This window comes from Myxocyprinus asiaticus, chromosome 33 (assembly GCF_019703515.2).
Source record: "Myxocyprinus asiaticus isolate MX2 ecotype Aquarium Trade chromosome 33, UBuf_Myxa_2, whole genome shotgun sequence".
Classification (NCBI taxonomy): Eukaryota; Metazoa; Chordata; class Actinopteri; order Cypriniformes; family Catostomidae; genus Myxocyprinus; species Myxocyprinus asiaticus.
In genome coordinates, this window is record NC_059376.1 from 12,816,652 (window position 1) to 12,842,786 (window position 26,135).

At 37.9% G+C, this 26,135-nt stretch overlaps 1 protein-coding gene across 1 annotated transcript in view; it reads right to left on the minus strand.

Annotated features, from left to right (window-relative positions):
• Positions 1–26,135, minus strand: part of LOC127424300 (rab11 family-interacting protein 1-like) — a 36,449-nt gene that overhangs the window by 7,018 nt on the left and 3,296 nt on the right. Inside the window, exons 2-3 of the mRNA XM_051669342.1 lie at positions 5,165–5,583; positions 3,722–4,571 (exon numbers count right to left, since the gene is read on the minus strand). Of these exons, the coding sequence (XP_051525302.1) occupies positions 3,722–4,571; positions 5,165–5,583 (1,269 nt within the window). The remainder of the gene's footprint in view (positions 1–3,721; positions 4,572–5,164; positions 5,584–26,135) is intronic.

Genomic DNA, 26,135 nt, shown 5'->3' on the forward strand with positions numbered 1-26,135 from the left:
AGGTATCAATTGTTGTTGACAAAGTGGACGAAATGATGTCCAGACTAAATGTTTCACAGTGGTTGTGTGACAGAAAAGAGAACACATCTTAAAATTTCACCCAAAGGTATGAAACTCAAGTGATACCTACCCCCCCCCCCTTCTACTGGAGAGCAAATAATCTCATTTACAGAAAAAACTCTCACAACCCTTTCACATTACACTGGGATATATTGGTGGTGAGAGACAAAAAAAAAAAAAAACATTAAAGTTTGAGCGTTTTTGGCTCACTACATAATCAAAAATGAATACAAACTTGTGTCTCCCAGGGTCATTTAATGAAATGCGAGGCTTTTCCAGTCTGATTTTTAAAGTGACGTTCTGTATGATTTTAAATATTCTACCAAATAATGTGTAAACTGTTGATAAATTGAACTGTGCCATCTGAAGCTAATTTAACAAATTAGAGAAGTTGGAAACACAGGGATGGGGACAAGCCAAAAAGGCATCCTTATAAAGAATGAGAAAGAAAAAGAAAACATCTAAAAATCAAGTTATTAGAATTTTGTAGATATGTTTAATGTATAAAATTGGCACTAGTTATTTACACTATTGCTAAAGTATTTTTTACACAAGAGACAAAAATATCACCTGTTTTGTCTAAGCAGAAATCTCAAGAGTGTGAAACCACTTTAAGTAACAACCTCAATAGGTAAAGTTGCAATTATCAGGCCATTTCACTCAAATCACTTGAGCTCTTATACTTACCGTCTTGAGACTTAAGTGTACACAATTTATTTCAGATCTTTAAATATTAACCATCTATCTAAATCCAAGAGAGTGCTATGCCTAGATAAGGAGTTCCCCTTTAAGCTTGTTATTCAACAGAGCAGTACAGCAGAAAGAGAGGTGGGCAGGGTACAGTTACAGCCTGGAGTTTTCTCAGCTTTCAGGTGGTAGATTTATATACAATGCTAATGGCATCAGAGAGGCAGCTCGACTTACCATTCACCATGCTCCCTCAGCATGAGATAAGTTACACATAATACAGCAAGAGCCATAATACACTCGCATCTTTGCGAAGTTTACGCAGCTAGCGTTTTCAATCCCTCTCATAGGCTAATCAGTCAGCCGTTACTAGTTTGAAGGTTGATGCAATCAGTTCTTGCCTATGGCGTTGTGGCATGCTAATACAGTATTTTCAGGAGAACAGCTTTTGCACAACTGCTGAAATTGTTGAGCTTTAAAATATTAAATAAAAACTTAAACATACAAATGTATTTAAAGTGAATTCAGAAAAGCTCAAATTCGATTGCCACTTATATCCGATTTGCTTGACCAGTTTCTTTGTCTTTTGAAACTTTTGGAAAGAACGTGGCGAAGTTTGCAATCAACAAACCTGGAACTACTTAATAGCTGTGCAGTTTTAGAAAATTAAAAACTTGGAATGTTTGTAAACCAATCCGAATCCAAAATTCAACAAATCCGTGATATAAAAGTAATTTAAAATGTTTGTGAAAAATCATTAACAATATTCATTGAACCAGGACATTGAAAGATTACATTACTATTCCTTGGACTTATCATTTAAAGTGAAAATAGCAGCAGTGTGTTATTGCATTTAGCATTAAGCATAAGGCAGAGAAACAGCAAATTAATATTCTTAGGGTAGTTCAAACATGTAGCCCTCCACATTATTTTATCCCTTCTGAAAGCTTTCACTCACAATAAGGTAACAAATCCCTGAATCAAGAGATTAGAGCCCAAGCTTTTAAATGCATCATGATATGTTTATGGCAGACAGTAATGGTGCAAATAATGGTATATGCTATTTACACCCCAGTGCAAATAGTGGCAGATACTATTTGCACCCATATTTAAATTAGTGGTCGACCAATATATCGCCGAGGCCAATAAATGGGCCGATATTCCTAATTTTTTAATTATCGCATCGGCGATAAATTTTCCCCTTTGGCCGATTTGTTTCTTGAGGGCGCTGAGAATCGCCTGTTTGTATGTGAAGCGACTGAGACATGTAAACGACCAGTCATGGTTAATTTTGTTGTAACATGCATGTTACTACAATAATACCGGTGTCAACACAGTGTAATTTTAATGGTCCGCATATCAGAGCCGCAGCAGATGTGTTTGAGCTCATAATGTTAAAGTGCTCACCTGATTCATTCTCCCTCTCTCTCCTCAACAGTTCCCTGTAACTTTTAACTGTCTTGTCTAATGATAAAAAGGCAAACATCAATTTAAACAGATGTAATTCACAAACTTCATGAAAATCCAGCATTTTCTTCCCATCGAGCACTCATCTAATATCTTCCTCTGAAGCGCCTATTCCATCAGCCAGAATAAAAAACTTCAGGATCAGAATCAAAAGTTCCTCTGATTCACAAATCATGACGGTCACTCCGTGACAATCCAAGCAGGTGATCCAGGCCATTTAAATTTTCAGAAGATTGCTGCTCGTGCTGTATTCGCACGAGTGCGTGAGTGCAACTTCGAAGTAAAGTGCTTCACGTGTGCTATAAGTAAATGTCTTACTCACTATGCACTGTATGTACAATTGGTTTGATTCGGTATTTTTTGAGAAAATGCGATTGCTAACGTGGACAGGCCATCCATGGTTGCTGGACTACTGTGTGTACTGTTATTTCCTTCTTCCTAATATATTAACAATTTCTTCATGTGCAAATAAATGACTAAAATTTGATAACTAAACAGAAATCAGAACTGCTATCTACCATTTAAAATAAAATATAATTTTTTTAGATGATTTTTTACAAAGTTAAAGTTTAGTATTAAATTGAGTAAATATAGTGCTAAATGAGAGTTTATTAATTTTTTTTTATTTTTTTTTATTTTATTTTTTTTAGCAATTTTATGTTTATGTTATTTACTATATTAAATTGTGTGATATATATCGGCCACCCTGCTCTCTGGATATTGGCATCGGCCATTAAAAAAAAAACACATCGGTCGATCTCTAATTTAAATATTAACATACAGTACATGGGCATCACTGCAATGTGTTTATTTAGAGTCACACAGACACACTACATTAACCCCTACCCCTAAACCTTACCCTAACCTTACCTTAGAAAAACTAACCTTGGTTTTACTACAGTAACCACAGTTTCAGTTAGGTATTTTGTTGTAAATTTACAGTAACCAAAAAATTAACCATGGTTACTATATTACCACAATTTTACTGTAGTAACACCACAGTTAATTGCATTAAAACTATGGTTTCTGCCAAAAAAACGTAGTTACTACAATTTTACTAAGCCTATAGTAATACATGCAATCTACACAAGCAATGCAAAGCCGCAGGAACAAGTGAGACTGACATGCCCCGCCTTCAGATCAAACCCTTCTATGCACTCCCCGACATTCACTGTGCCCAAATCACTGCAATGAAATCAACATTTACATTATTTTATATATATATAAAGTAGTATTAAAGGAAATATTAAGAGTGGAAACAGGAAATCAGATGGGAAAAAAAGAGTGGGACAAAAGGTGGAATCGAACCGGGGTCGCATGGACAACAGTATACAGTACTTTACACCCCTTGCCACCGCAGCGCCATTCGTGTTTGTCGTATATTTCTATGGTTTAACCAGACTACTGGGGTGAAAATAGCTGCACTGTGTGGCAGATGCTGTTTACACCGGGGTGCAAATAGTCACTCTGTATATTTATTCAAGTGAGATGATATATGAGCACTCACCTCGGCTTGACTGCAGATACTTTTGCTAGGCGACTGGGTGGCGTCGGGTTGAGGGGAATCCGAATGCCCCTCCGTGGGTCGACGAATCTTTCTTCCAAGGCTGAAGGTTCCGGGGTGAGGGGAATCTCTTCAAAGCGGTTTGTAGAGGAGGAAATATCCAGATGTTTGGTTTCAATCATAGCTTGAGGGCTTGCTTCCTCCTTCCTCTCCTCTTTCTTCTTTCCAATGCCGAAGAAAGAGGAGAGCCTTTCTGTAACTCTGCTCTCCTCCCGGTGCCGTTGCTCCTCAGCTCTCTGTGCCTCCTGCTCACGTCGCTTTCTCTGCTGCTCCTCTTCTTCCTTGCGCTTCTTTTCTTGCTCCTCCAGTCTCCTATTCTCCTCCACTTGTTTTTTCTCTCGTTCTTGCTGCCTCCTCCTCTCCTGCTCTTCCTGTCGGTCGAGCATCTCTTGAACGCTTCTTCCTTGTGGTTTCTTAGTATTCTCCTCCTCCAACTCTAGGTGAGTCTTGTCCTCTAGAGGGCGCTGTGAAGCTTTGTCTTTCACCTCAGGTTTGTATGAGGGCACACTCAGACCTTTAAATGAGTCGATGGAGACATCGGAAGTGTTCCGTCGATGGTATTTACAAACATCTTCTACTGAACCCTTTCCTAAGCTGTTCAGACTGAGTTCAGACCCGAAACCAGGTTTAGGTTCTTGGTCCTCTGCATAAACATGGTTCCCGTTGATACAGAGGTTATTCTGCTCTTGAATGTTCTGCTTAGAGCGGCTCAGAAGAGAAAAGGGACCTAGAGATACTTTGCTATCTGTGCTGCTGGTGCGCTTGTGTCCCAGAATTTTAAACTTCTTTTTCACTGCGGAAGAAAATATTAGTATTATTAGTACTAAAACTGGATTGTGTCTGGTAACACTTCCCAATAAGGTTCCATTCGTTAACATTAGTTAGTGTATTAAGTAACATGAACTAACAATGAACCACAGATTTTTACAGCATTTATTAATCTTTGTTAATGTTAGTTTACAAAATTACAGCAGTAAAAATACAGTTTTTCATTGTTAGTTCATGTTAGTTCATAGTGCATTAACTCATGTTAACTTATAAAACTTTTAATTTTACAAAATGTATTAGTACTGTATATGTTGACATTAACATAAACTAAGATTCATAAATGATGTAAAAGCATTGTTCATTGTTAGTTCATGTTAAATAATATAGTTTTATCTATATTTACAAAACACTTTCAAGGAGGGAAAAAAAAATACACCATCACTATCAATGCTTGGGTCTCTGAGGGTCAACCATTACTACTAATCTAAATGCATTCTAAAAAATGGGAGAAAGGAGAAATAATATTTAACAATATTATGTTAAATATATATGATAAATAATAATTGCCAGTATCTAAATCCCTTTTACAATGTGTCCCTGTATAACCTTTGAGCTTACCATCAGGCGATTCCACATTAAGGCCTGACGATTTGCTGCTGCTAAGCGAACCATTCTTCTCAGGGAGGGCGCCCAGTGTGAACATGGACTGAGATACATTCCTCTGGAGGTTTGTCTTTGGTCCAAACAAGGTTTTCAGTTTTGATTTCTTCTTTGGAGAATCTGTAACATCATTGTCTTCCTCTTCACTGTCTGATGCCACTGAAGAGGGCACAATTGCGGAGGCAGAATCCAAGAAGCCATCTTTCTTCTTACCGCGGATCTTATCTTTGAGCTTGGCAAGGCCGGACCGAGGTTTGTCTGCCATGGAGAGGTCAAACATGCTGGCCGTCATGTTATTCCGCATAAATTGGATGTCCAAGAGAACTTCACCTCTGTCTTTTTCTTGTTTACCATTCTTATCCACCAGCTTGTACCAGCTGAGAGAAGAAAAAGGGGTTTTCGTTAGATTGCATGACAATTGTGTTGCTTTTCCAATATTTAAAGGAATAGTTAAAAGTGGAAATTTCATAAATGAAAATTGTCATTTAATCACCATAATGTCGCTCCAAAACCATATGACTTTCTTCTGTAAAATACAAAAGAAAAACTATTTAAAAACCTTCACACTTCTTTCTTGCCTTTTTTGGTGATGTGAAGGAGATGATGATTTTATAAACTTCGGTTCAGTTCATCGTACAAAGTGATTCTATGGCTTTAGAACTATCCCTTTAATATTTAAGAATATGGACTGGCTAAATCTTTTGACATTATCATTATATGCACATTTGTTAATAGCCAGATACAGTATGTTCTTTGCAATAAATAAACACGGTGCTGATTGGTTTAAAATGATTTGTTGCAACCTCTTGTGGACGTAGGACACAACGTTGATTTAAAAATCTAATGTCTTGTCGATTTTTCTCAGTACTTGAAATTATGTCTTTAAAATTTTAATAATTGAATTTTGGAAATATTTCAGTGAGAAATTCGAATTTACTTTCACAGCCCTAGTTTGGAGAGACATTACGGTGAGTAAATAATGACAATTAAATTACTATTTGCAGTTCCATTTAGTGATGCTAGTGCCTTAGAAATTACTTAATCTTTAAAGCTAATGGGGTGTTTGTACCCAAGCAAAAGTGGTACTAATCCTTCTCTGGAGCACAGGTGGGTTAAGACAGTGCTAACCCCCTTTTCAAAACTGTGTATAATTAAAATGTTGCTTTACCAAGGGTTCAAAGTGCACTGAATCCAGAGTTAAGAGCAGTGTGAAAAGCCTTCTAGAGTGAAAAGTATGTGGAATGGAATTAAAATAGTATCTGGGTCATCAAAATATGGTCTATAAGGAGGCACAGATCTAAAAATGGGATTGATAATCGCATGAGCCAAATTTATTGTTTAAAATGGTAGAGGGTTCAAACTGAATAAAAATAAAACAGGTTGTGACAGAAATGTCTTTGTTTTGCCAGCACTATCCCCTTATTTCTGCTCAGCAATAAGCATCTATTCATCATAGCAGGCAGGTAGAAGAGTTCAGTTTCTGTAATCATAAAAAACAAGCCATGATCCGCCCACACTGTTGTCACAATAGACTTTCCAGCACACAGGGACCATATAAAGTCTACAGTCACACTGACACACAGCAGCTACCACAGCCAAATCTGATTAAACATGGCATGTGCACAGAGGGAAAGGCTGCTCCAACATTCCAAGCAAATAGGATCAAAATGCCATCCTCAGTACTTTTGGAAGAATTACAAAAGTGCCATAGACATCATGTTCCCTACCTTAGTTTGTTGAACAAATATGCAGCGTTACAGACTGCACTGTTATTTTAAGCCACACTTAAAATGTGTGAATGTCTTTGCATTGGACTACAAAATATAACACCAAGTGGCAGCTGCAAATAAATTATTTTTCAGAGCTTGCGCCACATTTCTTAGCCATTTCAATTACTTTTAATGAACCGGTCACAAGGTGATTCTTAGTATATGACGTCAGTTCCCTTCAGGTTTACACAGGTGTAGTTCATCACATTAACAATGGACATGAAACTTCACATTAAGACCTGGAACATTCGTTAACATTCCTGTTATCTTAAGAAATCACACCCTCCTTTTGTTCTTTGGGTCATTTTAAACCCGTATTGAAAACCATTCAAAATTACGAAATTCTTAGTGCACAATGGCACCCCTTATCAAAAATACTGTATGTTTTATTGTGTTCCTAAAGTGTATAATGATGATATACACTGAATATTATTGGAGTACCATAAATAATAATAAGTTTAAAAATTCATCAAACCTTGGTATGTACAACTATACAAGTATGCACCTTGTGGGATAGATGCAGTACCCAGTGGAACAGGTGGGGAAGCTAGAGAACAGTATGGGGCTAAGGGCTAAACTTGAAAACGTTTGAAAAATATTTTAAGTCAAATTTGATTCATATAATAAAAAATAAATAAATAAAAAGTGAAAGGTCACAACTGGTTCTTCCCATATGTTGAATTTACCCATTAAGACAATGGAAGGGACCAGCGATGTGCACAGGGGAGTGGCTCAGTGGCCCAAGCAACTGCCCCTTTGCCCTCCTGGGCTGAGATGCCCCTCTGGAGAAAGAAATTATATCGGCAAATATTCACTTTGCAGATGCTTTGTATCCACATTGTCAAAGCAATTAAGACATGATGAAGAGTAAAACACTCTCTGCGTAATTTTTTCAGTTTGAGCCACTGCCCCTCAAAATGTCTGTGCATGGCCCTGGACAGGACAGTTTGTTTAAATTGCTATTTCCCTTAAACAGTTATATACAAAAACACATTATCTTTTTTTTTATTTTATTTTTTTATGGTCTTGACAAAGTCACAATGTTTGGTTCCAGTACTAAAAACTATGCTGTATTTATGACCTATTCTTGTACTGGGTGAAAAATGATCCTAAGACAATAGGAGGGTTAAGGGTCGATTTTGATGCCTGGATGCCTCTATGCTTTGTTCAAATTTACTGTAGCTTGGCAGAAACCTTCAGATTCAGAATGGGAAAGTTAGTGATCTTGCTTGCTTGCTAGGAAACTACAATCTGTTTTTAAGTAGAGAAAGACTAACGGGAAATGGTGCCTATCAGGAATCACAGCACATGAAGGAATGTCCTTCATGGTGATGTCATGTTAGGAATTAGATAAGGAAGGTTCTTTCAAGATGATTCCAGTCCTAATGTCGGCCCTCAAAGATTAGCTTGCACTTTAAAGTTTGTTTGGAAAAAAGACAACATGAACAACAACAGACACATGACAAACTAGGCGAGTGCAGAACATCACAGCTGAAAAACAGATGGCTAATTCCCTTTAATAGGTCACCTGGCAGTAAAATCCATTTTAATAGTCACTTTCACATATATAAATATATTCCATACATACATACATACAATAGGGTTCAAAAGTCCACATGTGAAAATGCTTCTATTTTGCATGTTTCTATTTATTTGTTTATAGTTTTATTGCATAACAATCTGAATAAAAATTACACTGATAATCAATGTTATCCAATAGTTGAAGCCATGTTACAAATTTGCTTATTTGATTAGTGACCTAGAAATAGTTCAGTTTTTTATATTTTTTTATTATTATTTTTTTTTATTCATTTTACAAGGTAACATTTCTTTGTTTTACATTTTTCCAAAATCCAAAACCTCCCAGGTTTAAATTAGATTCTGCATCAGCTCTTAGGAATCGATCCATCCGGTCGTGTCGAAAAGTTCTCATGTTTTTCAAGGCAGCAAGCAAGAGCTGTGAGAACATGCAAAAAAACTTGATGAATGGATTTCATGTCAACATCCTACACATTCCTCACTGCTAAGCTAACATCCTCCCAACAAGGCAATGACAGGAGGCAATGCAGTGGTTTATCTCCACACAGGGAAAAGTAAACTCTCACAAAAAGTCCCCGATAAAGCATTGTTCCTCCTAATTTTACCTTAACTGCAATGACTATTGTTCTTAACATTAGGACCAGTGTGCTATAATTCGCAGGCATAAACGCTTGTCAAAACAACCAAAAATGTACACAAACTTACAAGTAATCAATCTACAAAGAGATTTTGTCCAGATTTACATTATGCAGAGTCCACTTTGTTCATGAAGTGATCATACAAAGTGTTGTGTCATGTCTAATGTTGGTTTCCCTATTCAGCCCTGACATTCCCGTTTTAACACAAGTGGTTAATTTACATACACCAAACTTTCAATGAAAACACCACAAGGTCACAGTTTAGAGTAAAACTGTCTTCCAGTTCTTTTTTTAGAACCAGGGGCCGGATTCACGAAACGTTCTCAAGAAGAAATTTCTTCTTAACTACAATTTTCTTCTTAATTTGTAACAGAGCAGGCTGATCAGACAATGTCAAAGCATGTCTTTTTATTCTTAAGAAAAAAATTAAGATGTTCTTAAGAAAATATTTGAGAACTTTTCAAGAATTGAACTTAGGAACATTCTTACAAACTTCTTATAATTTATCCTAAGAACTTTCTTCATTTTTTTTCTTAAGAACGTTTTTGTGAATCCGGCCCCAGTTCCATTAAAACAATAGTTACTGACTTTGAGTTCTTTATATGATGTTCAGTTCTGTTTTCTTTACTGAAGCAACAGCATTATTCCGCTAATTCAGACAGAGCAGCATAATAAATAATTATGCGATATAAGCACCAAAACCACTGTCAATACATTGTCAGAGTGTGTCTCATTTTCTGTCGGCTGCGTACATGAATCAACAATCATGTGATTCATTGTTTTTTTTGTGATTAAAAGTCTAGATTTACTCTAGGCTATATACAGGCCTACCTATGTCACAGACATGACATGCATCACAGAAAATCGAAATCCTAAGTGTGGGTTTGAGAGAGATAGTTAAAAACCCAATTAAGTTGTAACGTAAACAAGTTAACCGGTAAGATTGGTATACACTTTATTTCCAATGTGTTAATGTTCTGTTAAAATCTAAAATTCTCTCATAATTTGACAACATACAACTGCGGGCAGTGAATGCCATCTAAAAATGTTTTGCAAACATTATCAGTTCTTCGTTCCTCACAATTACTGAAAGAATCATTAATTGGAATTGTGCAGTGGAATCACGGTACTGAGCTCACATGAATAATGTAGGTTTGATTCCAGCCTGTGACATGTCTCAATAGTTTCAGGTGAGAGGTGGTGGTGGGCGGCTTCCTCTTTATAAAGGTTTATTAAAAACCTTTAAGATTAAGTATTTAAACTTTACTCAAATTAAAAAATGTAAAAAAAAAAAATAATAAAAACATACAAAATAAAAATAAAAAATACATGAAAAACACTCAACTATAAAGTAAAATAAATTTGACTGACACATTCTGTGGAGCAAATGAGAAAAGGATTAACAGGAACCATGGGATTTCATCGATACCCTTCATTTAAACAAGGTACACAGAACAACATTGAAAGAGAAACACTAAACCAAGGCACCCAGCAACTCAAATACTGAAACATAAACAAGTGCAGCAAGATTTATCTGCTCTTTTATTTGAGGGATAACATTTCATGAAGAGCTTATGAGGTGTCGTAGGACATATGATGTTGGGAAGGTTGTCCTGCATACTTTAAAAGCAGAGCAAAATCATTAAGTGATAAAATCATTTTAACTCTTTAACATAACACTGTGATTCACTTAAGAATATATTGACCTTAAAGGACCAGAGCTGCTAACTTAACTATTATAGACAAGACTTTTCTTATGAAAATGTGAGTGGTGCTTGTCCAACACCAATTGCACACTCGCAATTGAGTCCCGAGTAGTTTTTTTAAACATGCTGGTTGTATGCAGTTGCTGGGGTGTTATAGGTGGTTGCTAGGCATGAATAAGCTGTTGTTAAGTGACTGCTTACTGGCATAAGTCAAAAGATCCCACCCCCAAGTCTTTACACACTGTAAAATATGTCAGTAATTTTAACGGTAAAAGAATGTAAAAATGCTGTATGGAGTAAAAAAATAAAAATAAATAAATAAATAAATAAATGAAAAAAAAACATTTTTTAAATTATTGGTTAAAGTGTAGCTACCATAACATGTACAGTGAAAAATTATATTTAACAAGACAATACATGTAATTTTATGGTAAAATATTGTATAAAAAAAAAAAAGAAAAAAAAGGAAAAAAGATGGGAATAGTTATGTTTCTTGTTTTTAATATCAGTTATGTACACTGGGGTGTTCTGTGTTAAATTGTATTTGGTGTAATTGATGTTCATTGTATTAATTTAGTGTCAGATGTGTTACCCCGATGGTTTTGTGCTTGTGTGTTTTTGTCTCTACATGTGTATTAATTATTGCTCCTGGAAGCGCCACTCTTGATGAACTTTAAAGATTTAGTTCACCTAATAATGAAAATTCTCTCATCATTTACTCACCCTCATGCCTTGTCAGATGTGCATGACTTTCTTTCTTCTGCAGAACACAAAGATTTTTAGAAGAATATTTCAGCTCTGTAGGTCTATACAACGCAAGTGAATGGGTGCCAACATTTTGAAGCTCCAAAATAGGTGTGGGTGGGAAACAGATAAATATTTAAGTCCTTTTCCCTTCACTTTCTCCTTCTGTTTTTGGTGATTCACATTATCCATGCATATCACCCCCTACTGGGCAGGGAGGAGAATTTATGATAAAAAAAAAACAACGATTTAAATATTGATCTGTTTCTCACCCACACCTATTATACAGTGTCTGTACACATGGATTTAAACACTGGAGTCTTATGGATCACTGTTATGCTGCCTTTATTTGAATTTTGGAGCTACAAAGTTCTGGTCACCATTCACTTTATGCATTTTATGGGCCTACAGAACTGAAATTTTCTTCTATATATCTTAATTTGTGTTCTGCAGAAGAAAGAAAGTCATGCACATCTGGGATGCCAGGAGGTAAGTAAATCATGAGAGAATTTTCATTTTTGGGTGAACTATCCCTTGCCTTTTGTAGTTACTTACAACTTTTGTAGTGATTAACAATACATTTTAAAGTGAAGAGCAGACTTTTATAGTTCCAGAAGGTTAATAACAAGTTTATATCAATTAATAAATGGTAGTGAAACTTAAAATATACAGGCATCATCTCATAATGCCTGAAACATGGTCACCGTATTTTTTACAGTACATTTCTGGCAACCACAGCTGCCGGTGTTTTACCGTAAATTTAACGGAATGTTGTTGTTGGGTTTTGTTTTAGTTTTTTTTTTTTTTTACAGATTTTGTATGACATTCTGGTTCCTATTTATGGCTCAGTCCATCCGTCAATGTAATCTATGGGCTAATTTTGCCTGCTTTATTGTCTAGCAGATAAAAGTATTTTAGAAATATACAGTAATTTTCAAAAGTAAATGGCACACCTCTCCTCAACAAGCCACACAATTTGACACATCATTCATTCCTACGTTTAAACCTAAGTATTAGGGGGGTCAAATCCCTAGCCATGAGCAATAGTAATAGCGATGTTTGCCTTGGCAAGATCCACTAACAATTAGCAAGTAATAACCTAGAGAGTTACTACAATGAAACCTAACAGGACTGTATCCCTGAAAGGCCAGCTTTAGACTGAGTGTCCTTGCAATCTGAGAATTTAAAACTGCTTTGGTTGAAAAAATATCTATTTAATTACATTAAAGTAAGCTCTACAGGCCTATAAGAAATGAAAGTTGCAAAGTCAGTAGACTGACGTGAAGCAAATTTTATAGTCATTATTCAAAAACTGTTTCAATATTAATACAGCATTTGTTTAATACTGCAAATAACAGGTCTGCTGCAGCATTTTTTCCCACTTTCAAACATTCTCAGTTATCCTGTACAAGTGTCAATGAACAGCTGACCTAGTCCTCAATGTCAAAAACTGCAACATTACTCTGAAGTAGGACAGAAGCATTTCTCCTTCTTAGAGCGTGCTGGTGTCAACACATATGGGAAACAGAGAGAGAGAGAGACTCGAACATTAGAAGAAACATCATGTTCTAATAGATAACAATAAGTACAGTATGCCAGCGAGATTATCCAAGATGATCTGAGATTACAGCAGTAGACACAACAAATGATGTCATTCAACTATTTAGGCCAAAACGTCCAGAAAAACAAAGCTGTATTTAATGGCAAACAGTTTGAGGTTCACCCAAAAAAATGAAAACGGTCATCATTTACTCACCTTCATGTTGTTTCAAACGTGTATGACTTGCTTTCTTCCGTGGAATGCAAAAAGGAGATAGGTAGTTAGAATTAAATCCTCATTCATCTTCATTGTATGGGGAAAAAAAAAACGCAATGACAGTGAATGGTGACTGAGACTAACAATCTGCTTAACATACTACATTTGTGTCCAACTGAAGAATGAAATTTGAATAAGAGTTTGTCATGAGGGTCAGTAAATGAAGACAGAACTTTCATTTTGGGGTGAACTATCACTTTAAGTACTGACATTAACTGATCATTTAAATTCCCATTGTATAACATGAAAGCAGGTGCATGCAGAACGCTTTAAATGTAACCCTACATGGATACACCCAAACAGTCACATCAAAACAAATATGAAAATCCAATTCACAATTACATATAGTCTCAGGTACTGTGGTACACACCCACTTTAAATGGTGAACATGTGAACTGGGGCAAACCCAAGGCAAATAGATCTGTGTCACACAGCCTTTTCTCTATCTACTAAGGAAGAGCTCATGGAAAAATCAGCAAGCTGACCAAATACAGTAGGCAAATAAAGGGAAACTCTTGTGCCCTCTGTATCTGTATAATGAACAGCACATTTTCTCAAAGCTAAGCTGAAATTAAGCTCAAAGCTTTAGAAATATGCAGCTCAAGGAACTACTTTAAGACACATAGGTCATCTATCTATCCACCCATCCATCCGCTGTGACAATGGACCCTTTTCACAGACTGTGATGATGCGCTTCCACCTTATTTAGCTGTGTAAATCTAGCAAACTTTTTTTTATATTTGCAATTTTGTTATATTTGTATACTATTATTCTTTGCATTATATATTATTACCCTGGACTTACAGATGCGATGAGGTTTTTAATACAGCTGCTGACAGAGTGGCAGTAAATTTGCCATCCTCTCTCTTCTGATGGTCGTAATCCAGCGCTCTCAATTTTTTTTCTTTATTTGGATAGTTCTGGAAAAGCAATTGTGACATTTGTTTCTTGATGTTGGAGCAAATGGGTAAGCAAAAATTGTATTTGGAATGGTCTCCCATTCACTCCAATTCACCACTATCAAAGGTTATTTTGTGAATGACAAGTTGTAACTGTGTGAAAATGTGTGGAGCTTTCTAAAGTGAGAAGCTTCCATAGAATCCTACCTAAAAGTAAAACTGTCCAGAGTTACTAGGGCTGGGTAAAAATGTGATTAATCGATTTTAAGATTAATCGCAAAGTTCATTTGAACAATCCCGACATTGATTCTTAAAATCCCAAGACTGATCTTTCACTTTTACTTTAAAGTTTATTTAAGTTTCGGTTGTGTTGACTATGAGGTCAACTGATTGTGCATTTTGCCGATATGATAACTAAGGTGGTGGAAAATGCATTTAACCGATTAATCGGCTGATAGTTTTGAAAATCAGAATGTGAATTCCTTTGAGTCTTTTGTTATTATGACAGCCACAGACATAGAGACTACAAGAGTCCAACATGAATAACCTCCAAGATGCAGTTTATTGTTCAACCAAAATAATAATAAAAAAAGGATAACCCCAAAAAAGCCTGTATCTTCACCAGATGAGGTTAAAAGAGGAATACGGTTAATTATTATTCACAAGATATGAAGTTATAGATATGATGTATGTGCTGATGGGGAACATTTTCATATAGTCACTTCAATATAGAACAATTGATTATCTAATCAAAATAACAATGCATGCATTGAAGTGAGGATAAAATTATGGATGAATATTGCCAATAATGAAAGACTTAAATACAGCAAATTCCCACATGATTGTTTTTATTTCACCTTCTAGAGGCCTCAACTATCAGCTAACAATTTTGCCAATAACCGATAGTTCCAAAAAGCAATTCGGCACTGAATAATCGGTAAAAACCAAAATATCGGCCCACCTCTATTGATTATTTTATCTGTTGCAATTGAAGTGCATAGTTTGGGCTCTGTTGTTCATTTTTAAAATATATATTTTCATGATGTACCAACTTAGAAAGTTCCCTGTATAATTTACAGCATTAGCTGAGAGATCATTTCTTTCATATGTAAGCAAAACGGACATTATGATTAAAATATTTCCAAATGAATCAGAATCTTATCAAATCAAAATCAAATTGAGAGCTTGTGAATCAGAATCAAATTAAATTGGCAGATCTGTATCAATACCTTTTTTTTTTTTTTTTTTATCAAAAAGATATCTAGTCTTATGGTTCCAAGTTCAACATTGGAATTTCGCAGGTGTGTGTATTTGGGTGCACAATAAAGGAAACACATGGCTAGCTTGTGTTTTAAGTGACAACACATTAACAATGCATGCAGTGTCCTTAACCATATTAGTGTCAATACCTTCAATCACTGGTATTGGCCAATAATGACAGAGAATTAAAAAAGCTGCCTTGTCTACATACAAAAACCCATTTTCATAAAACAGAAGTAGAAAATAGCTTCTTATTATAATAGTTTCCATGTATTGGCATGATGGTTATTGGCCTTTTTGAAACTAAGTCAGCAAATGTTTGGGAACTCGTTTTGTTTGGCATACCGGGAAATAGTATTGTTATGACAAATTGAATATGAGCAGGCAACACTGGAATAAGTGTCCACAAAGCTCTGCATAAAGTTCCACAGAATTTAACAGCCCATCCTTTACAAAGTTCCATACATTCCCCGTGGCATTAATTTTTGTCTATTAAATATACAGTACAGTATGGGATCATTTGATAATGTGCTCTCAGCTACCAATTCCATCTGGGCTTGAATATGAGTGGCAGGTGGCATCATTCCAATATGAGAACCAACTAACTGTAGCCTATACCCCACTTCTGACATGAATAATCATGTTTTTGCCATATCTAGCTCTCTCTTCACTTTCCAAAGTTAACTGTATCTGCAGTAGTAAAACCAAAGCTGTGTTCAGGTCAAGATACAGTACATGCGATTAAGAAGTCCTGATTCACCTCAGATCTAGTGCAAGTAAGAGGATCAAACTGCTCAACAAACTGTCAGAGAACCTGTCTGTCTATAGGTTGAGCTAGTATTTAAATTACTGAACTGTGTAAGCTAATGTACATTGTCACGCAGCATTAGCACAACCTTGGATGTCACTCATGCCTGTCAGTTAATGACTAGCAAAGTTAAATATTATTGTCTTGGGCTGGGATGGTACGAATGTTAAAACATCATTACTTTTAATATGGTTGGACTGGGTATGTGAGCTTGTGGTGGACTGTTTTACTCCATCCCATTCACTTGGCTGAGGCAATAACTTTAAGGGGGGTGGGGGGGGGGGGGGGTGTTATAAAGCAATAACTAACTGTAGAGTAAAGATAAAACACAAGATTAACTGGGAGTAACTTTACCAGTTTATCAACTCCTCCAGAGCTGTTATACTTGAATGAGACACATTTTTATCTGAGGCTCTTGGATAATAATAATGATGTGAATCATCTTGGTTACTATAAACAAAATTCATTATCACTTAGTGAGAAGCGATTTTAAAAACAATAATGTCCAATTTAAGCATGACGAATCATAAAACTGTTAGGGTTGGAATAATTGAATCATGAGCAACCTATTAAAACACCCCAAATCAAATCTACTTTGGCAAACCACAAATCTATTTTGACATTTGAGCTACCCTTTCCTTAAAAGCTGAAAATAATCTGTAAGAGCAAATACCTACAAGTTTTACTACACTAAAGTAAACTATTTCACACTTTATGACAACTCTCAAAAACAAACTTCCTCCTTGGTAGTATTGTGCGTTTCTTCATAGCAAACAGCAGATGCATGGTAGTATGTTTGGTTTAAAATGACAATGATGATGGACAATAGTGCATTACACTCGGAGTGTCAAAGGTGACTTTAAAGTAATGACAAATTCATATATCCGTGACTTCTGTGCATTTATGCAAAGAAGTACTCAGGGCCAGCCCGTGGCATAGGCGGAATAGGCAAATGCTTGGAATGCCGATCATCCATTGGGGGCACCCAAATGAGTGAGTTTTTTTTTTTTTTTTGCTAATACTATTTTAATACTATTAATTCGAAATATTACAAAAAAGCGAAAAGCCCCCACAACAACATAACTACATAGCTTATATTTTCTGTTGCCCTCAGCGTCACCCCGGCCCGGTGCATCAATCGACCCCCCGCCCCCCACTCTCATAGTTATACTACCTGATTGTGGGGGATAGGTGAGTTCAGTTATCTGAAGTGACACTGTCACTTAACAAGATAAATTAGAATCAGTAGCCTTCTTCAAACATGACAAAAATAACAAAGCCCTCTGGTGCCGAGGGAAGAAAAAGAAGAAGAGAAAAGGAATAAAAATGGGATAAGAACAGTGGTAATGTGATATGATAGTTTATCTATTTGCATAGTAGTTACCGTTGGATCAGTGTTACTAAACGTCCAGTAAAAGAAACGTCCCTTTTTCAGGACACTGTATTTTAAAGATATATTTGCAAAAATCCAAATAGCTTTACAGATCTTTATTGTAAAGGGTTTAAACAATGTTTTCCATGCTTGTTCAATGAACCAAAAACAATTAATGAACATGCACCTGTGGAGCGGTCGTTAAGACACTAACAGCTTACAGACGGTAGGCAATTAAGGTCACAGTTATAAAAACTTAGGACACTAAAGAGACCTTTCTACTGACTCTGAAATACACCAAAAGAAAGATGCCCAGGGTCTCTGCTCATCTGCGTGAATGTGCCTTAGGCATGCTGCATGGAGGCATGAGGACTACAGATGTGGCCAGGGCAATAAATTGCAGTGTCCGTACTGAGACGCATAAGACAGTGCTACAGGGAGACAGGAAGGATAGCTGATTGTCCTTGCAGTGGCAGACCACGTGTAACAACACCTGCACAGGATCGGTACATCCGAATATCACACCTGCGGGACAGGTACAGGATGGCAACAACAACTGCCCGAGTTAAACAAGGAATGCACAATACCTCCATCAGTGCTCAGACTGTCCGCAATAGGCTGAGAGAGGCTGGACTGAGGGCTTGTAGACCTGTTGTAAGGCAGGTCCTTACCAGACATCACCGGCAACAATGTCACCTATGGGCACAAACCCACCTTCGCTGGACCAGGCAGGACTGGCAAAAAGTGCTCTTCACCTGTCCCCTCTACCTCAGCACAGCCTAGCGATGCAGCATCAAGGGTGCCAGTCCCCTCTATAAAACTGTTTTTATTTTGTGTTTTTTTTTTTTGTGATTTTTTTGTTTCTAAAATAAAGAAAATCTCTAAGACATAAAAAAATGCAGTTTCTGTGCGAGTGTATGAACACAATGATCGGTGATGGAATTGGTTGCGATGCAAGGGGCACCAGCTAAAATCTTGCCTAGGGCACCAAATTGGTCAGGGCCGGCCCTGAAAGTACTCTTATCCCCAGCTACATAGGCTTAATTTTTGAAAAACACCTAAAAGAAGACTGATCTGTGGCAAATGATGTTTGATGCATCTAATCAGGGTAATAATGATATAGATGTTAGTATGTCTTTAGTAGAGGTGGGAAATGTCAAATTATATGTTAAAGTATCATGATATTTTTCCTCTTGATATTATATCGATATTTGCCCACCAAATAACAATATCATTTACATTTTTCCACATTAATATTGTGGTGATGGGTGCACCAGTCCCCTCTACCTCAGCACAGCACAGCCCCAGCACAGCATCATGCATCTACAAAAAAGTTTGTTCTCAGAGGACCGTATCAAATAAAAAACAGTTTCACATTTCCGAAATAAAAAGATGGGAGGTGTCAGCATGACTATTTTAACAAAGTCTTAGTCAATGGAGAAAAAAAATCAAAAGAAGGTGGCTAATGAGTTTGTAATGCTTCTGCTGCTAAATATTTCCTCAGAGAGATTTCAAATTGAATAGAGAAGGGCTAAGGGATTGGAAAAATGCAAGCCACTTGCTCAAGATAGCCAGAAGCACAATACACACATGGCAACATGGAATTCATTGGAGGTCCGTCTTGCAAAGGGGCTAACAATAGATAAGCATGAGATGGCACTCACTGAGGCTGAGAGAAACAGGTGGCGTGAAGTTCTTACCAGATTGGTGGCAATAATTCAGTCCTTAGCTGAAAGAAACATGGCTTTAAGGGGATCCACAGACACATTAAACAAACCAAACAATGGCAATTTTCTCAAAGAGGTGGAGCTTATGGCCAAATTTTATCCAGTAATGAAGCAGCATGTTGATTGGGTGGAAAGTGGAGCTGGCAGTCACACACATTACCCAGGCAAAAGAATACAAAATGAACTGATAGGCTCCATCAGCACAAAAATACCGGATAAAATATTGGAAGAGATCAAAACATCAAAGTATTTCTCCATTATTTTAGATTGCACCCCTGATCTGAGTCATAAGGAACAGCTCTCTGTCATTGTCAGGATTGTCACTGGAAGACATACCACAAATTAAAGAACATTTCATTGGCTTTCTTGTGGCACAGGAGTCAACAGGGGAAAGTTTGTCATCTCTCATCCTAAAGAGGCTGGAGGAGCTGAACATCCCCTTTGAGGACTGCAGAGGACAGTCCTATGACAATGGTGCCAACAAGAAGGGAAAGAATAAAGGTGTTCAGGCTAGGCTGCTTCAACTGAATTCAAGAGCTTTTTTTGTCCCATGTGGTGGCCACTCTTTAAATCTGGTGGTAGCTGATGATGCTAAGAGCCCACCAGATGCCATTGGCTACTTTGGATATTTAGTGAAATTATTCAAACTCTTCTCAACCTCCACCCATAAATGGGATATCCTCCTGAAACATGTCAAAACCAGCGGTTGAGAACTACAAAAAGGCACTTTGGTTATGTGGCTCCAGATGAGCCTATTGGTGATGCACTTCGAAAAATGGAAACATTTTTTTTATGTGGTAGTGGATACAGCTCTCTCTTCACTTGATAAGAGATTTCAGAGCTTGGGAGAGGTGAATGACAAATTTGGAATGCTCCTCAACTTCCCCAACATGTCAAAAGAAGAGTTGCTAGAGCACTGTCAAACCCTGAGCACTGCTCTAAGCCATGATGGACAGCCAAATATCGATGGCAAGGAACTTGCTGTGGAAATGCAAAACTTTCCACATTTGCCATCAAAAAACATAACAAACATGGAACTCTTGACCTTCCTGCATGAGAAGAAGCTGACAGAAATTTACCCCAATATGTGGGTAGGTCTGAGAATCACTGTGACAGTGGCTGCTTCTGAAAGGAGCTTCTCAAAGCTCAAACTGATTTAAACCTACCTGAGATCTACAATGGTGCAAGAACATCTCAGTGGACTTTCCATCATAAGTATAAATCATGTGGTCTCACAACAGCTGTCTTATGATGATGTCATAGATGAATTTGCTGCAAGAAAGGCAAGGCGAGTAAGGCTGTAATGCTACATTATGCATATTTTGCACTGAGGTTTCTGTACTATACTTAGTTTTTCGTGCAGTACTCTTATTTATATTGTAATTATAATTTGTTTTATGTCACTTGTTTCTATAATACTGTTTTATTTTGTGTTGTTTTTTTTTTTTTTTTTTTTTAAATAAAGCAAATCTCTAAAACATAAAAAAATGCAGTTTCTGTGTGAGTGTATGAACACAATGATAGGTGATGGAATTGGCTGCGATGCAAGAGGCACCAGCTAAAATCTGGCCTAGGGCACCAAATTGGTCAGGACCAGCCCTGAAAGTACTCTTATCCCCAGCTACATAGGCTTAATTGTTGAAAAACACCTAAAAGAAGACTGATCTGTGGCAAATGACGTTTGATGCATCTAATCAGGGTAATAATGATATGTCTTAGTATGTCTTTAGTAGAGGTGGGAAATGTAAAATTATATGTTAAAGTATCATGATATTTTTCCTCTTGATATTGTATCGATATTTGCCTGCCAAATAACAATATAATTTACATTTTTCCACATTAATATTGTGGTGATGGGAAATTTTTTTTCTCTTTGGCAAATCGATCTAGGAATTCTACAAAAGTCCCTTAGAAGGTGCAGTTATCATGCTTCACACATAATCACCCTCCCTTAGTAAAACTTATAACGATTTAACAGTAGTAACATTAACTGAGTTAGTTTGACAAAAAAGTTAGCATCATATAAAATAGGCTAACCTTTTAGATGAAATCTATTATACTTATGTGTATTGAAACTGTGTTGTAATAAAGTTTTTAAAGTGTGAAGGCTACTATTGTATTCATAAATACTATAATTAATTTTTTTAGAAAGATTAGACACATTGACCTAACCACAGAAATAGTAAGCTATTTTGATCTTGTATGCTTATAGCTTTGCATTGTACGAAATATTAGGAAATAAACTGGCCTTGTTGTGTAAACTAGGGATGCACCGATCCGATACCTGGATCGGTATCGGCTCCGATACTGAAGCTTTTAGATGGATCAGGTATCGGTCCGACGAGCCCGATCCAAATCCGATACTGTGTGTTAGTCATGTTCGTTACTGTCAAGCTCAAAAAATTACATAAAAGAACCATAAAAACACCATTAAAGCGGTTCATATGACTCGTGCATTCTATTCAAAGCCACTTTAAGATGTGCGATAGCTCTTTTAATCACAAAAGGCTGTGTTTAATAAGTAAATATATAGTATGCGCAGCACCAGCGCATTAGTGAGTGGTGCTGCTCTGTTAACACAAACTCACGCACAGGCTGGTGATGCACTCGCAGCTATTTTTAGCCTTCACAGCAGTGCGCAATATTTGAGCACTACTCAAGAACAGCATCTCAGATGTAGATGCTCAATAGTTCGGTTCACTTATAATATGCATTAAGAACAGCACCGGAGGTGCATTTGACCAGAATTTGAATTAGAAGTGAATTAAACTACTGTGAACTTTCCTACAAACAGACACATACAGGACTTCCTGGAGAGTTTAGAATGTCCAAAGGAAAGCGTAAGGATTTAAAAAGTACACGATTTAAATATATTACTGTTGTATTTAAAATTTGCAAACGATCCAGTGCTGGTCGGACCAATCAGATTCCACGCTACAAGACTGTTTGATCACGCGGAATTTTAATTCCGGGAATGCGGAGGAGCATAAACAAGCCAGTTATGCACTCCGCAAAACTACCAGAGCAGCCAAACGCCAGTACAGGGACAAGACTGAAGGACAGTTTAACACCATCAACTCTAGAAGCATGTGGCAGGGAATTAATATCATCACAGACTTTAAAGGGAATAAAAACTCCGCCGTGAACACCGCTGCCTCTCTCCCACATGAGCTTAATAATTTTATGCTCATTTCGAGGGAAATAACACCGCCCTTGCGGAGAGAGCTCTCGCGGCCGAAGCTACAGAGGTTAGTTCACTCTCCGTCTCAGTAGCGGATGTAACCCGATCCTTCCGATGGGTGAATATCCGTAAAGCCGCGGGTCCAGACGGCATTCCGGGTCACGTCACCAGAGCGTGCGTGAATCAACTGGCTGGTGTTTTTACGGACAATTTCAACCTTTCCCTCTCCTTGTCTGTGGTCCCCACATGCTTCAAAACATCCACCATTGTGCCTGTACCAAAGCAATCCAAAATCACTTGCTTAAATGACTGGCGTCCTGTTGCTCTGATCCCCATCATCAGCAAATGCTTTGAGAGACTAATCAGAGATTACATCTGCTCTGTGCTGCCTCCCTCACTGGACCCATTGCAGTTTGCTTAACGCAACAACTGCTCAACTGATGATGCCATTGCTTCTACACTACACACTGCTCCCTCCCACCTGGAAAAAAGGAACACTTATGTGAGAATGCTGTTTGTAGACTACAGCTCAGCATTCAACACCATAGTGCCCTCCAAGCTTGATGTGAAACTCCGGGCTCTGGGCTTAAACAGCTCACTGTGCAGATGGATCCTGGACTTCCTGTCAAGCAGACGCCAGGTGGTTAGAATGGGCAGCAACATCTCATCAATGACCCTCAACACTGGAGCCCCACAGGGCTGTGTTTTCAGCCCACTCCTGCATTCCCTGTGCACACCACTGTGTGGCAACACATAGCTCCAATGCCATCATTAAGTTTGCTGATGATATGACGGTGGTAGGTCTGATCACTGACAATGAAAAAACAGCCTACAGAGAGGAGGTGCACACTCTGATATATTGGTGTCAGGAGCACAACCTCTGCCTCAATGTCAGCAAGACAAAGGAGCTTGTGGTGGACTTTAGGAGAAAAGACAGAGAACCGTCAATGGAGCACCGGTTGAGAGAGTCAGCAGCTTCAAGTTCCTCAGTGTCCACATCACTGAGGAACTTACATGGTCCACCCACACTGAGGCCGTTGTGAAGAAGGCTCATCAGCGCCTCTTCTTCCCGAGATGGCTGAGGAAGTTTGGAATTAACTGCCACATCCTCACACGGTTCCACACCAGCACTGTAGAGAGCATCCTGACTGGCTGCATCACTGCCTGGTACGGCAATAGCACCGCCCACAACCACAAAGCCCTGCAAAGGATGGTGCGAACTGCCAGCCACATCTTCCCTTCCTCCAGGACATATATACCAGGCGGTGTGTGAAAAAAGCTCAGAGGATCATCAGAGACTCCAGCCACCCGAGCCATGGACTGTTCTCACTACTACCATCAGGCAGGCGGTATCGCAGCATCAGGACCCACACCAGCCGACTCCATGACAGCTTCTTCCCCCAAGCAATCAGACTTCTGAACTTTCTATCTCTTACGATCAATATACATCAGCACCACACTTTATTAATTGTATTATCTCACACTGGACTGTCATAGATTATAAATTATATTCTCTCTTACCAACACACTGGCAACTGACTATCAACCGACAGCCTGAATGTCACTTCAGTACAATACAACCTCCTGTATATTTTATATATACTTTATATACTATTTTTATTGTATAATGTGTATTCTATATTGTGTGTATGTGTATTCTATATTGTGTGTATTGTATACTGTACATTACATATTATTATTTGTATATTGTGTTGTGTGTAATTATGTGTATATTAGATAAGTAAACTGTGTTGTGTAAATCTGATGTTTATTGTAAATTGGTATACAGTGCATTCGGAAAGTATTCACAGCGCTTCACTTTTTCCACATTTTGTTATGTTACAGCCTTATTCCAAATGGATTAAATTCATTATTTTCCTCAAAATTCTACAAACAATACCCCATAATGACAACGTGAAAGAAGTTTGTTTGAAATCTTTGCAAATTTATTAAAAAAAAAGAAAGAAAAAAAAAATCACATGTACATAAGTATTCACAGCCTTTGCTCAATACTTTGTTGAAGCACCTTTGGCACCAATTACAGCCTCAAGTCTTTTTGAGTATGATGCTACAAGCTTGGCACACCTATTTTTGGGCAGTTTCTTCCATTCTTCTTTGAAGGACCTCTCAAGCTCCATCAGGTTGGATGGGGAGTGTCAGAGCACAGCCATTTTCAGATCTCTCCAGAGATGTTCAATCGGGTTCAAGTCTGGGCTCTGGCTGGGCCACTCAAGGACATTCACAGAGTTGTCCCGTAGCCACTCCTTTGTTATCTTGGCTGTGTGCTTAGGGTCGTTGTCCTGTTGGAAGATGAACCTTCACCCCAGTCTGTGGTCCAGAGCACTGTGGAGCAGGTTTTCATCAAGGATGTCTCTGTACATTGCTGCATTCATCTTTCCCTCGATCCTGACTAGTCTCCCAGTTCCTGCCACTGATAAACATCCCCACACCATGATGCTGCCACCAACATGCTTCACTGTAGGGATGGTATTGGCCAGGTGATGAGCGGTGCCTGGTTTCCTCCAGACATGACGCTTGCCATTCAGGCCAAAGAGTTCAATCTTTTTTTCATCAGACCAGAGAATTTTGTTTCTCATGGTCTGAGAGTCCTTCAGGTGCCTTTTGGCAAACACCAGCTGGGCTGTCATGTGCCTTTTACTGAGGAGTGGCTTCCATCTGGCCACTCTACCATACAGGCCTGATTGGTGAAGTGCTGCAGAGATGGTTGTTCTTCTGGAAGGTTCTCCTCTCTCCACAGAGAGACGCTGGAGCTCTGTCAGAGTGACCATCGGGTTCTTGGTCACCTCCCTGACTACGGCCCTTCTCCCCCGATCGCTCAGTTTGGCCGGGCGGCCAGCTCTAGGAAGAGTCCTGGTGGTTCCAAACTTCTTCCATTTATGGATGATGGAGGCCAATGTGCTCATTGGGACCTTCAATGCTGCAGAAATTTTTCTGTACCCTTCCCCAGATCTGTGCCTTGATACAATCTTGTCTCGGAGGTCTCCAGACAATTCTTTGGACTTCATGGCTTGGTTTGTGCTCTGACATGCACTGTTAACTGTGGGACCTTATATAGACAGGTGTGTGCCTTTCCATATCATGTCCAATCAACTGAATTTACCACAGGTGGACTCCAATCAAGTTGTAGAAACATCTCAAGGATGATCAGTGGAAACAGGATGCACCTGAGCTCAGTTTTGAGTGTCATGGCAAAGGCTGTGAATACTTATGTACATGTGATTTTATTTCTTTTTATTTTTTTCTTTTTTTTTTTTTTTTATAAATTTGCAAAGATTTCAAACAAACTTATTTCACATTGTCATTATGGGGTATTGTTTGTAGAATTTTGAGGAAAATAATTAATTTAATCCATTTTGGAATAAGGCTGTAACATAACAAAATGTGGAAAAAGTGAAGCGCTGTGAATACTTTCTGGATGCACTGTATGTCTCATCACTGTCATGACTGCT